Genomic DNA, 14,420 nt, shown 5'->3' on the forward strand with positions numbered 1-14,420 from the left:
TGCTGAACGACATTTTTGTTTTGAACGGAGCCTCCTTGCTGCTCCACGAGTTGGCGCTACTGCAAATCCCCGCTCATCATCATCGTTTCTGCCTGGTTCGTAGCTACAGCAGTTCTGGTCTCAGCCTAGTAAGCCATGTCAAGACAATCCAGCAGCCGATTTGTTTGTTACTTCGTGCACGACGCTGCGAGTAGGCCACGTTTTTCGTTTGTGCGACTGGCATAACGGCATGGTGATGTTTGCTTTGTGTGCTGTGTCGAGGTTGCGGTGATGAAACGCGGCATATGGAAACATTGCGTCAAGTATCTAATGGCGCCGACAGTGCCCGCGCAGACTGCGCTGGAGCATGCCAGCAAGCGGGTGCCGGGAGGCCTAGGATTTGTCGCCTTCCGATGTGCTCCCTACTGACGCCGAAAATGTTCTGCGGGGACCTGCGCAGCGGTTGCATTGCGATTCCGGACACCCGTCTGATTTCACAGTTTCACAGGTGCTGACATGCTGTACTGACACGCACAGAACTCGATGACGGCAAGATCATTGGTCAGGTTTCTGCTGCGTCGCCAGACGATGACTCTGAGTCGGAAGATGACGCACCATGTGCTACGCTACCGTCGCATGCGGAGCATGTACAAGCAGCGACTGTGCTTTCAGCCGCCTATAGTGACCGTACGACCCTCTCCGAGATTCAGGTTTATCTGACTGCGCGTAAATGGAACAGCATGCAACGGCGCATTCACGATTTCTTCAAGCCTACTGCCGAGCCCGAATAAGTGTGTGGAAATAAAGTATTTCTTTTTTTTTGTTTTCTTTCTTAATCTGCTTTTTCGGACACCTGTTTATTCGGTCATTTCCGCAGTCCCCGTGAGGTCCGAATAAACGGTCGGCGACTGTAGTTGGTTACATCGCGAACTTCGTTAAATCGAGGTTTGTTATAACGAGATTTGACTAATTCTTTATCGGCAAAGATAAACTATTTGGTATTCTAAAGAAGCCAAAGATTAAACTGAGCAATGTTCAAAGGCATTTATGGATCTACGCCTGCCCAAATATTAAAAAAATACCTTTGAAATTTGATGTCACACTGCCATGCAAGTAGTGTGGCTGTGGCACAAAATTCAAAAATGGAACACTGAACTTTGTGTTCTCTGCTAATAATGAATCTACCATTGCAAAATTCAGGCAAATAGAGTTTTTAAAAAATACTAAACTAAATTGACTCTTCTCTTTAGTATCCCTGTAAAACAACACCGAAACTGGACATGCCTGCTTGCAATGTACGAGTACTCGCTGCATTATGCATAAGTTTGCCAGCTGTCAACATGTGTTCTTGCCGCAAGGAATGTAGTAAAGAGGAACATGCCAATCCACTGCATGGGACATATTTGCAGCTTATGGACTGTTTCTTGCACATAACATGCTCCACACATTGGATGCACACACACACACAGTGGCATAATTCACACAAACGGCATCTGAAGAATGCAAGACCACTGAAGCTGTAGCACTTCGGCATTCAACAAAGAGGGGATCCTGATGGCGACAAAGAATCATCAACACACATACAAAAAAAATATTTTCCATGCTCAGATGTCTTAAATAGTCATTGCTTACACTCCAGTTGAAAGAATCATTCCATTACATGTTGCAACACTAGTACTACTAGATAACATCTGGGCAGCTTGGTTATGCATTTCCAAAGGAAGTCTCGTGGCGTGAACAGCTCCAGCATTACAGGGAAGGTCCTGAGCAAGTAATAAACAAATTATGTGCCCACAGTCGACCATCAACAACAATGCTGAACAATATGCGATCAAACCTAATCCGAGTCTTTTTTTTTCAGCCTACATCCTCCTTGAGTGAGCTCTGTACCATGCTGCTTCAAGGAGTACCAAACTACAGCACAAATGGCAAAGAAGACAGTACACCAAAGAGTCCGTAGCTATGAACCCTCCGTTGACTTCGCTAGCGACAACGGCGGCATGATTCAGGGTTTTGGTTTCAGTTTTACTAGAGAGGCAGCATCAATGGATCAAGGCTTCTGATCTAATACTTCCCTTAGCACAGGTTTGGCACACTTTTCCACTAAAATGCTGTTTTTGAATAAGATGGCACAAAGGCCCGCTCTTGGAGCAATCTGCCCACAATTGGCACGGCTGTTCCATCACTAATTGAATATACAGATTGTCCTAGGCATGGAGAGCTTGACTGAGATGAACAAGTTTTGAAAATTTTCTTGAGATTTACAAGCATATTAATAAGCAGCAATATGATTATCCGAAATAAACACCGCAACTCTTGAGTAGGGACGGAATTTCTTTTTAACATAAATATTGGTTCAAATTTCTTGACTGCAGTAACTACACAAGTAAAAAGTGTATTTAAAATTAGATTGCAGAGTCTAACGTCCCGAAATTCCATAGCAGGTTATGAAGGACACCGTAGTGGAGGCCTATGGATTAATTTTGACCACATGGGGTTCTTTAACCTGTACTATAAGCAGAGTACACAAGCATTTCTGCATTCTGTCCCCATTGGAGGCTATTGTGGCAGGTATTGAATGTGCGCCCTTGTGCTCAGCAACACAAAGCCATAGCCAAAGGGCTACCTTGGTACGTATGAATAAGAAGTAAATAAATTTGTATCAGCTTTGAAAAACAGGCATGCCTGCAGCCATGTGGAAGGATTTTGGGAAGCCTTTATTTTAGCTTCGCATGCCATCTTATTCATCATGTAGCTGGAGCAGCTGAAACATGGTTTACAGCAAGCATGCTTTTACAAAATCAAGCCGTTCTCGGACGCAGGCTAAGATATCATGCTGCACTTAGGGTTGCACGATGGAAGAGCTACAGGCGATTTCATGCAAGACAAAGGAAATGCTTCAATCGATAGCACCATGTACGTTTCAGCTGGGGCAAAAGTTATCAGAAAGCTCACTGCACAAATATGCACAGTACATATAAGGCGGAGAGCCTGTGGGCAATGCCATAAATGGTGCACATAATAATAATATTTGGGGTTTTACGTGCCAAAACCACTTTCTGATTATGAGGCACGCCGTAGTGGAGGACTCCGGAAATTTTGACCACCTGGGGTTCTTTAACGTGCACCTAAATCTAAGCACACGGGTGTTTTCGCATTTCGCCCCCATCGAAATGCGGCCGCCGTGGCCGGGATTCGATCCCGCGACCTCGTGCTCAGCAGCCCAACACCATAGCCACTGAGCAACCACGGCGGGTGAAATGGTGCACATAGGCTGCACGAACACATATGCACAGCCCAACAGTCGCAGAATGCTAAGATATGGATTTTGCTGGTGTTTAGTCAACAGGCTTCTTTCTAACAGTCAAGTGTGGAAAAAATCAAATCAACTGGCACACCTCTATGTGTGCCAATGCTGCACTTTTCAAAGCTGACCTCAAACACAAGGTTGCGTGGAAAAAAAAAAAGCACTAACATTTGCCCACAAGATGTGAACAGAATGTTGTGGTCAATAATACCCACACACTTTTCGGCCAGCACAGCAGCAACGATGCAAGCACAAAGCGCAGGAAACCTCTGGGCACAGTGCAATGAAACAAGCTGTCTACAAAAGAAGGTGCAGGCATAAAGCGTAATTGTATAAGCCGCAGTCATGGAGCACCGAAAAACAAATTTCATGATGATGACAACAGTTCAGGTGAGAAGCTTCCCACCAAAACAATATCAATTGTGGACACAACTAAAGAGGAGACCAATACAGTTCTATGTTCCACGTCGATACCTTGCACAGACTGTGCTGCTAATTGTTTTTGAAAAAGAGGATGTGGTCCATACAGTTGCCGGCCGATTTTCCAAACCTAGTGGGGACCAAAAAATTGTCCAAAAAATTGAACAATTCGAAAAACTTGTTCAGCCAAAAAATAAAGTTTATTAGGTTTAGAACAGCTTAAAAGAATCTCTAATAATGCCCTGCCTCATACTACGCTTAGAGGCAATCAGATTTTCTTGGATTTGTGCAAGAGTGCCGCCGTCTCCGTATACAGTCTGACAAGAGCATCACCCCGGGGTGTTGGCAATATGCCATCTCCGTTGCCGGAGATTGCCATGGGGATTGAAGAACCGAGCCCCATTTCTTCGCACCGCTTGGCTCTCACGAAGGCACACGAGGTGGTGCCGATCACACAAATGCAAAGGTGCACATGCACATAAAGATGCGACATCTTCTACAAAACACTCTGCTCTGTGGACGCACCATGTGCAAATAGCAACCAATACTATAAATAAATTAATAAAAATGGATCCCGAATGACGATAGTGCTGACCAAGATATCGACATTATGACAATGGTACTGACTGAAAAAAAGAAATAAACAACAAAAAGTGCCATCCCTCAGTGTTTTGTCAGCCAAGGAAGTGTGGGCATGGCCTCCGAGACTGGAAGATGTCACTTGCCATAGAGCGTCACATTACTATGTATAACCAGAGGGAAATCTGGCACCGCGATTGTACAACTATCATGGGAATGGTAGGAAGTACAGGCTATGGATTGGTATTCTGTTGTCTGGCGAACTAGTCTACAGGTATTTTTTGGCAGTTTTGGTTTCGCTCCAAGCGCAATAGCTAAAATCCGCAGTGGGACAGTGCGACACAAAGCTCTCTGCCTTTTTCTGTTGCTCGAAGTGGCGATAGTGCGCTGGGCCAGCGGCTGGGACAATGTTTGTGTCATGGTGTGGTGACGAAGCCCTGACTAGAAAGCGACGGCATTGTAAACGTTGAAAGAATGTGTTTTGGCTGTTTTGACCTTGGTTTGTTAAATGTGTTACGTTGGCGCTGCAGCATTACATGCTTTATCAAACTTCAGAAGAGCAAAAAGAAGGCACTACTTACACAAGAGATAGACAGTTGTACTTATAGTGGCTTGACAATCAAATTTAATTGAGGGCTTCATTACGCATTGCTAATTTATGTGCTCATTGAAATGTGTGTTTCAGGACATTTGAGAACACAAACTTACTTGTGATAGGAAAGGTTGTTGCTTCCTGGCTGCAGTCTACTGTCGCGAAATGGGTGTAAGTGCAAAGGCATGCCATAATAGCTGCTGGCGCACGCTTCAGAATCGGTACGTCAATATAAAATGTAATGAAGCATACTCGTAGGAGACCACACGCGTCCTAGCTAGAACTGCAGCAGATGTGCTTAAAAGTATGTGAAGACGTTCAGCGATCGTGACAGCCGACGCAGCCTTTCGAAAGAGCGAGAGAGCTTGCAAGTGCCTGTCGTCTGCAAGAAAAGTCTCGCATTTGCAAAAGGTACAACACTTTCTCACACCACAAAACTTTTATTTCCATAAATACTTGAGTATTTTTATATAAGTACATGCACGGTTGTTATTGCTGTTGTAAAAATAAATAAATAATTATTCACGGGCACTATATCAGGAACAGAATTGTAGAATAATGCATACCCTGGTGTGCCCTGGTGTTAAACCGTGCTTCAATCTCAAAGCCATACAAAGTTCATGGAATGTATTGTGCATTATATAAGATACTGCAGAAATAAAATTATATTTTAGGCGAAAGTATTTGAGTATAGCTTCGTTTACTGCGCCGCAAGCAAATGCCACTAGTCTAAAGATTAAAGTCAATCCAAAGCCTGTACTTTCCATCATTCCCATATAGGTCGAGGCAATGCTGAGGAGAACACCTGTAGACACTAGCGCCACATTTCCCTCTAGGGTATTTATTTAGAAACTATGTCACATGCTCTCTATTGAAAGCATGCACATCCTGATCTTGGAGGCTATAGAGTGGGCCACTGGAAGCTATGCCTGGGAAAGCCAGCAGAAGATCCAACATGGCGGCCCACAAGATATTTTTTTTTTTTGGAGTCCAAAAAATCCGTCGGCGACTGTACACAATTTTTTTTCTTTTTTTTCTTCTTTTTTCTTTTTTTTTTTGAAATACCCAGGCCCAAAGTTGGGGGTGCAGCCCTTATGCAAAAATACATGGTAGAAGTGTGCTAGCCAGTACTCATTTTGTTGTTTTTGTGTGCTGCACATTTGTCACCATTTTTCACAAAATGTAGAAGCCGGGAGTACAGCTCACCACAAAGTACTGCAAAGTCCTCAGGCTTGGCATAGGTAAGTACAGCTGCCAGGGCCTCCTTCCAGCAGTTGATTTCACAGTTTTCCACGACATTCACCCAGTTGGAGTGCACAACCGCTGAAATGAGCTGTCGAACAAACAATGGAACTATTATTCACGCCAACAAATATCCCCTCTAATACCCCTGTCAAGCGGGCAAGTTAAGAGCATTTACGGGGATGGGGAGTGCACTTCGGAACCTTAAGTGACACTTTAGGCTACGCAATGCTAAACGGTAGAACAAAGCGCACTCGGGCTAAAAAAAAATGGTGACAGACTATAATCATGTTTTTTTTAAATGTATATTAAAATTTAAAAACCTTCTAAAAAGTGACTACTTTAGTTCTATTATAAATAAAAAGCCATCTTAATCTATATTTACTCAACAAAAACCGAAAATATTTTTATCATAAGAGCGTTACAAGTCAAGGCCGGCCAGCCAAGACGAATGCCTAGCCAATCCAGAACAAGATGGTGGTGTGCCATAGGCGGCTTTTGATCCTACTAGAACAGAATATCAGCGAGTTCCGATTATTTTGTTAAAAGCTGTTCAACAGCTAGAATGAACTTCTGTGTCCTTTTTCTATGCATTACATTTTGTATTGTTGAAACCGCTGGCGACGAGGCTACACACTCGACCAGCAAAGTGCATTCCGTCAATGCAGTCGGACCGGAGTGCATGCTGCGAGTACACTCCACTTGCAACGTTTAGATTTGGGAAAGTGCACTTAAAACCGAGTGCACTCTCCATAAGTGCACTTAACTTCAAGACCCATTGCTCATACATTTTGCAACAGTATTTGAATCAGCTAACTATAGTGCTTTCAAGTAAAATAACATAGATGGTATCGAAAGGTCACTGCTACCAAAAATATGTCAGTAAAAGCTCTAAATAAGATGTCTGAATGTGTTATAATTTTTTTGAAGTCATGGCACACAGTGGTGCTCTAAGATATCCGCACCTAAGAAGAGGTTCAACTGTATATATGCACTGAGTAGGGCTCAGTGAGAAGATTACGTGATCATGGGGACAGCTGGCTGGTGCCAAGCATAGCCAAGACCAGAGCCCTTGTCTACGCCGCCAACCACTGATTCACACACAACAGCTTACATCATTGCCACTACTGTTTAATTTCATTTTCTGTTTTTCTTTCCTTATCGTGCATTGTGCCAAGTAGCTGATCTCAGCAACAATATCCACTCCTATGACAAAGGGAGCACAAAATGGAAAATGAAATGGATTGTTAGAAAATATGGATTCTGGACAGCTGTGAACTGATTCCTTTGGATGCAGATATTTTTGCACCAGTTTAATTATATAGTATTCAGTTATATTCATACACAATATAGTACCCTTTAGAGTGCATGTACATGCACATCCAATATAAAAGGGAGCACTTCATCTGTCTTGAAAGCGTGATTCTTGAAAGTGCAAGTCGGAACCTTATTCACAGCTATTTGCTATATGTTGTTCACCTGTTGGAGAATTGCACTCATGCAACTTTTTCTCATCACGAGCATACACAATGGAACTTGCTGGCTTCAAATGCAAATTCAGTGTTCCCTTTCATATTGGCACACCGTGTACAACAGGAATGGAAAATCTGAATGCTCTGTGGCCTTTTCTGTTAAACGTTTAGACTTCTTAAACTGACAAAACAGCAACAATATTGAGTTCAGTGCCCTTCGGAGTTTCTACTTGTAACACTGTTTCCATTCTGTCTACTACTGAAGCAGTATTTCTGGGCATTACTAATGCTTCCTACCACTATGCCTGTATCATAACAACCCTTCCAGCAACTGAACAATCCTTGCATTATATTACTATTTAATTTTATCAAACAATATAGCATTATGTTTAGGGGGCAACAAGAAAACCTTAGTCAATCTTCGTTGCCTCTGTCATCATAAGCTCAATTATATGCATCAAATAGATGATAGAAGAAAGCCAGATCACCAAGACTGAAAAAGCAGGTAGTCACAGTTTAAAGTTCCACAACAACTTAACATTCGCTAAGACACTAGGTAGATTTGAAATAGCATCCCACAAGCAACTTTTCATACCCGAAAACACAAACGTTTATGTATGCCTTTTGCATTATTTTGTAGGCCTTTTGCATTATTTTGTATGACATGGCCGTGCATACGCGTCGGGCACCATGGGCATTGCGTCACGAGTTTGGCTGCTTTAGCCCTAACCTTCCCCTTATTCTTCAAGATCGTGCTGAGAGTGCTCCTCGGAATCTTGCATACTACGAGGACATCTGACTTCTCACCGCGTTCGACTCAATTTATGATTTCGCGCTTGACGGCGAAAGACGAATTCTGCCACTTCATCACGGCAACACTGCGGGAGAAGGCCCACAAGGCGCACACATAATGAACCAGAAAAGCAGCGAGACAACTCGCACTTTTTCCATCTTGCACGATGAGGGCACAAGACCCTCTGGTAGGCTGTCTGAGCAAGCGCTGCGGGCGGGCCAGGATCAATTTTTTTTGCAGAGGGGTGTTGACGGCTCGTCCGAGGCAGTGCGGTCACGGTAGGGAGAGCGGTTGGATGGAGCCACGCCGCCGGGTTTCCCCGCCACCGCGAGGGAAAGCCAACTTCTGGGGGCACTTTTCCGCTGCTTGACGTTCGATTTATCAGGAATCGCTGTTTGTTCGATGTAAGTGTAATGGTTGCTACATCAGGGTGTCTACCAAGTTGACATTTCCAAATTCCCTGAGTTTTTCAAGTTTTCCCTGAGTGCCTTTGCAAAATTCCCTGAGTGATGCAGAACTACGTTTTATGTCAAGACAGGCTGAAACCACGTCGCCCAATGCTATCACTCTCCAGTAACCATATGAAATAAATAAAAAAAAAGACTTAATCCTGTTTGAATAATAAGGAGTCGTGTTTATGTTATTAAAAAGAGAATAGAAGGGAGCGGTTAGTAATATGCACAGCAAATAAAATGTCTTCAAAAAAATTGCAAGTCGAGTCGGACATCCTAAATACGAATAAAAAGGAGATGAATACAGAAGCAAATATTTTCTAATATGAGCTACTTTCTATCAACTGATAGCAAGCTCAGTGGTATGAGGCCCGAACTTTGTCACAATTGAGATTCTCTCTCATGAGCTTGTAAGTCAACCTCAGCTGTCCTGGCATACTCTCAGCCCGCGCACGATGCCTCAGAGTTGTGTTCCACTGCTTTAAAGAGTTTATTTTGGTTTGGATGATGGCACCTGCATCCTGACATCAGCCAACACTTTTTTTTTCTTTTTTTGAGCTCAAGCTCCTTCAAAACGGCGGCAGCACGCTTCCTTTCCCGTTCATTCCTCAATGCATAGGTTCTTTCTGTTCTTGTTCTCCTTCCGCCACTCGTTCGCCCCACAAACCATTTGAAGCATCTTCTTGGTCAGTTGCACAGTCCATGTCTGATTTTTCGTACTCCCTAGGGGCCGCGAAAACGTCCGAAAAATCGGCCAGTTGGAAAAAATAAATGCGTCATTTTTACTGCCCTTAAGGGCAGAAACCCCCACAGGCACATTCGAAAAAGCGCTGAAGGCCTGTCGGTACACGCATTAGACATATCGGTGCTCGTACTGTAACAGAAGATCCCGGATGCAGGCGTGTATAATTAAGGAATACATATTGTGACCCATGACAATACCCCTTCCGACGCTAGTAATGCTTCACCGCAATACTTTTGCGTATGCTTCACCATGTAACATTTCTGTACTAACGCGAAGCTGACTTTGAGGAACCAGCGTTATCCAACGCACCGTGCTTTCCGAGCTTCGAAGCCAATTGCGAGGACCACAAAGGTGCAGTCGGTGCCATTGCTGACAGCAGCGAATTCTTTCAATGAAAAACACGGCACCCAACGGCAAGAAGCTTAAGAGCTAACGTCGAAGCAGCTGGGTCTAGCGTTGCCGCAGTGCACGGCTGTTAGCGGAACTGCGTGCGAGAGCACCGGTTAGAGGCAGCGAGGTAATCAAAACGGCAGTGGTTGTGGTTTTGATTATTGCTGTTTCGGACCTGCGGTCCCGGCAAAAAGTCCGAAAAATCGGAGGGCGAAGGGTTCTTGCGTCCGAAATTTCAGACGTTCCGATACATTGACTATATGGGGTACGTGGTGCTGCCGTTCAAATTATCGGGCATCCGGAAAGTCGGTCGTTGACTGTGCACTGGAAACTCCTCCAGCCAACGACAGGGAGTCAGAGACGATTTATTACGATTCCTATCTATTACTCGAGCCAGCATTACCGCGACTTTCGACCCTTTCAACAAAATTACCGCTAATTTGCCCTGATAGAGGCACAAGTTCCCTGAGTTTTCCTCGAGTTTTTCCAAACTACTCAAATCCTAGTGAATTCCCAGTTTTCCCGGTTGGTAGACACCCTGTATATGTACTCTCTGTCACTATACCGTGTCCAGAAATTGTTCGACATATAGAATAATTAAATGTAAACGGGTTCGATATAGTCGGGTTTGACTGTATTCAACCATGCAAATCTCAGAAATACAAAATCAGCAAGCCAGAAAGGGTGCTGCATCAGTTTAGTAATTAAAACAAAAATTAAACACAAAAATTTGCCACAGTCAAGAACCACAGCTAATTGCCTCATGGCAGAGAGCAGACAAAGGGAGCTAAGCACCTCTCCACACTCAGCTGCGTTAAAGACACTGCATCGGTGTTTAAGGTCAACACTGCACGAAACACCTGAAATGATCAGCGCCTCACAGTAACATGAGTTACGTGTCCAGAAGGCAGTGCTTGGCCTCGCATACACACACACAAAAAAAAAAGAAACACAGAGCAAGCTTCAAAGGGTTGTTCACTTTAATCTGTTCATTAGATTACGCAGTTCTGCAGAAAAGCTACATTCTTTCCCATCTGGGCATAAACAAGACTTACATGTAGGCATTTTTGAACACTTACAATGACATTGAAAAATTAAGTAATTCACCAGTGCTTGTATACACATTCCCTTTAAGAGGCGTTTGTCACTGCATTCTTGGCCTATCACCGACTATGTACAGTTTACATTATACATAATGGGTTTTTCTTTTATGCGGTCAAAAGTTCTTATAGGCATCCCATTCATGGTCCCATTGTATTCATGCATATATATGATGCCCTGCCCAGAAGCACTTAAATCATTATTAATGAAAGAAACAAGGCATGCCTTTGCTGAATCTGAAGTAGCCTGCTTGAAGTAGCGACACTGTGTTCTCTGCAGAAGTGCCACGCCACCGGCCTGTGCCAAAATAAGGGCATCAGCCCAGCGGCCATCTTGCAGGCACAAGTTCACAGCCGCCTCCACATTGCCTGTTAGTAGCGCCTTGTTCAGCAGGCTGTCTGCATCCCCTAAAAACACACAAGAACATGCAATAACATTCGTGATGGTTGGCTGGCCAAAGCCCATTTCACATGCTGTACTCTTGCAATGAAAACTGATGTGACAAGCAGATCACGCCACGATTGTGAAAGGTTTGTTCCACATGCCTCGATTTTAAATGGTTGCCACAGCAGTGGCTGCCACTCTACTCCGTAACAAGCACACATTTCTGCTGATAGATCAATGCAGATGTTACACCCAGCTACTTTAACCCCTTTCGTGCCTTGGACAAGCTGAGTCCTTCCCCACGTTTCTCGCAAAGGTGGCCAAGGACGAGCTCAGCTCATCAACAGTATTTTGCATTTTCTAGTAATGACATGGACGTGCCAAGTTTCATCTCAGTGCTCAGTCATGCTTTTGGTAGATGGTAGCACACAATCCATGAAACAGCGCAAGCAGAAGCGAATTTATTCTTTTCGAGGATGTAAAACATGTTGGCAACTGCAATCTTCATTAATTTGACCACTTTTGGCCAGAATTCAGAATAGCATGGCACAGAAGGATTAATTAAACTCCAAGGGGTCAGAGGGAGCATCAAGGTAAAAAACTGCCATCAAGTCTAAATACTGCCACGGCTGCCACAGAGCGCCGACTACTATGGCTGAAATATAGAGAATTAGCAGCATGTGAAACCGGCTTAAAGCAGGACAAGCGATTAAAGATGAAGTGCTCATCAATCAATGAATGCTTGCAAATATTTCAAACATCCCCGCCAGTCAAACAGTATGTCTGGGGAATAACCTGGTGGTCATATACCATTCTGATGGGTAGGGTATTACCTCAGGCTATTCTCAGAGGATAGCCTTCAATCAATCAATCAATAAACAAATAACTAAATAAATAAAAACATAAACGAACAAACAAATCAACAAATAAATAAATAAATAAACCTATACCAATCAGTTTTACATAAGCAGGTAAGGCCTACATGTACAATATATTTTTGTGCACATTGATCCATTACTTCAGCAAAAACAGTGTCACTCTATGACATTAGTATACATCACTCTGTTGAGCATCTTTTTGTCATTACTATTAAACCAGAATTATAATGATAGGGAAAATAGTGTGTAAATTCTCCCCACCAGATTACCTGATTAGTGTTTATCACAAGTAAATAAATAAATAAATAAGTCTCATAAAACCATAAGCAAAGAGTTGCAGACAGCAGTTGTAGTTCAGTGTATTTAGGTACACACTGCCCCAACATGAAAGGAAACACTTCATCTGCACTCAAAAGGCGATTCCTAGAAACGTGCAAGTTAGAACCTAACTCGCTGTTGAGATTACCGTAATCACTAACATCACCTTAACTCGCATGGAAGAAGACAAACAGCATCCAAAGTTGAAGGTATTATGCACTTAATGCTATTAAATGTGTGGTACTGTGTGGGCACAAGACGCCCACTGTCCAAAATCCATGAAGGCTTGGCAGACCAATTTTCATTCGACACCTCAGTAGGAAAAAGAAAAAGCCCCTACACTGCCACTGAACTTATGATCCGTTTTGTCCTTTTCAAAAGAGTGGCTTTCACACAGCAAGAAGGTCACCAAGTACTGACCTGGCAAGACATCCACACCAGATTGAGTAACTAGCCCTCACCTGAGCTTGTAGAAATGGTGAAAGGTGTGAACTCCTTTTCCTTATGCTTTGCAGCAATGCAATCAAAGGCACTCGAGCTGTCCTCCACAAGATCACCATTCTAAAAAAATAGAAGCAGGACAAATTTTATAGGCACTGATTAAAAGAAAACAGCAAAGAAACATCCAGAAAACACACACAAATCACTTGAATATCTATGGCACATATCTAGTCTTTACAGGGCACTCTGGCAATGTTAAGATTGTACCAGACAGACATTTATCATTTTAAAAAATAAGACAGCTTTAAAACAGCATTAGGTGAATAAATGTGTCTTGGCACGATAATTGGAGTTGCTTATACCCAGTGAAGCCTGCTTAGGCTTGCAGCTTAGTTGCTGTCTTACATGACTTTTGAAGCACTACCAGAGCACTCTGAAATTACCAATCAAGAATGTCATTACAATCATAATCATTACAATCATACGTACTGAAAACAATTTCCAACACCTAAAGGCATAATGGCATATTCATGTTAAGCATTGATGAGTGCTATTTAATTTTAGCTACAAACAGGCAGGCTAGCCAGCTTTAGGAGTTCATATCACAGAGAACCTACAATTACAGCATTGCCTAAAAATATGTATTTAAATTATAAGTATTATGCTCACAATGTAGCATTTTAACTGACGAGCACATGTTTATGGTGCAATATCACTGTCTTAGTTTTTCAAGTTGTTTCTGTTAATTCATATGCATACTTTGTGAATTGACATGATGCAACTTTTTCTTTAATTTTTTTCTATTATCGTTCAAGGCACTGACTTAAACATACCGAGTGTTTCAACAAGGACTTTAGATAATGCTTTTTTTTTTTTTTGAAAGTAGAGGTATAGTTTCGTTGGAGCTGTGGTGTACTAAGTTGCGCTGAACATCACTGAACATCAGATGATGGGCAAGCCATAATTAATATGATGACTAAAATTGCTTAATGAATTCTTATCTATTAGGCTTAGGTCGCTAACCACAATGGGGAAATTGAAGTGAGCTGTCTGTGCCAAATCAACGTTTAGATCTTGAAGCTTGAGATTTGTCTTGCAGTTGTAGTGTGATGAATTGAAGCTCTGTGCAACCGAAATTGAAATTCGAACGCTGAAGACAACGCACAACCATGCTTTCGAGCAGACGTCAACTGAGAGAAGTCACGCAGCAGTGGAAAGCCAGCACACACAACCAGCATCTGCATCGCATAGCTAAAATGATTAGTCATCGATAGCATGGAGTGGCTTGGTGCTCTTTTGCCACATATGGCCCTTGAACCAATCCTAC

At 42.9% G+C, this 14,420-nt stretch overlaps 1 protein-coding gene across 5 annotated transcripts in view; it reads right to left on the reverse strand.

Moving 5' to 3' along the window:
• Sec31 (secretory 31) overlaps positions 1-14,420 on the reverse strand; it is a 189,609-nt gene that overhangs the window by 99,553 nt on the left and 75,636 nt on the right. For all 5 annotated transcript variants that reach the window (XM_065430740.1, XM_065430739.1, XM_065430738.1 and 2 more), the window contains 3 exons: positions 13,114-13,213; positions 11,298-11,479; positions 6,084-6,210 (listed from right to left, as the gene is read on the reverse strand). In XM_065430740.1, coding sequence (XP_065286812.1) covers positions 6,084-6,210; positions 11,298-11,479; positions 13,114-13,213 — 409 coding nt within the window. The remainder of the gene's footprint in view (positions 1-6,083; positions 6,211-11,297; positions 11,480-13,113; positions 13,214-14,420) is intronic.

The sequence above is a fragment of the Dermacentor albipictus genome, chromosome 1 (genome assembly GCF_038994185.2).
Source record: "Dermacentor albipictus isolate Rhodes 1998 colony chromosome 1, USDA_Dalb.pri_finalv2, whole genome shotgun sequence".
In the NCBI taxonomy this organism is placed as follows: Eukaryota; Metazoa; Arthropoda; class Arachnida; order Ixodida; family Ixodidae; genus Dermacentor; species Dermacentor albipictus.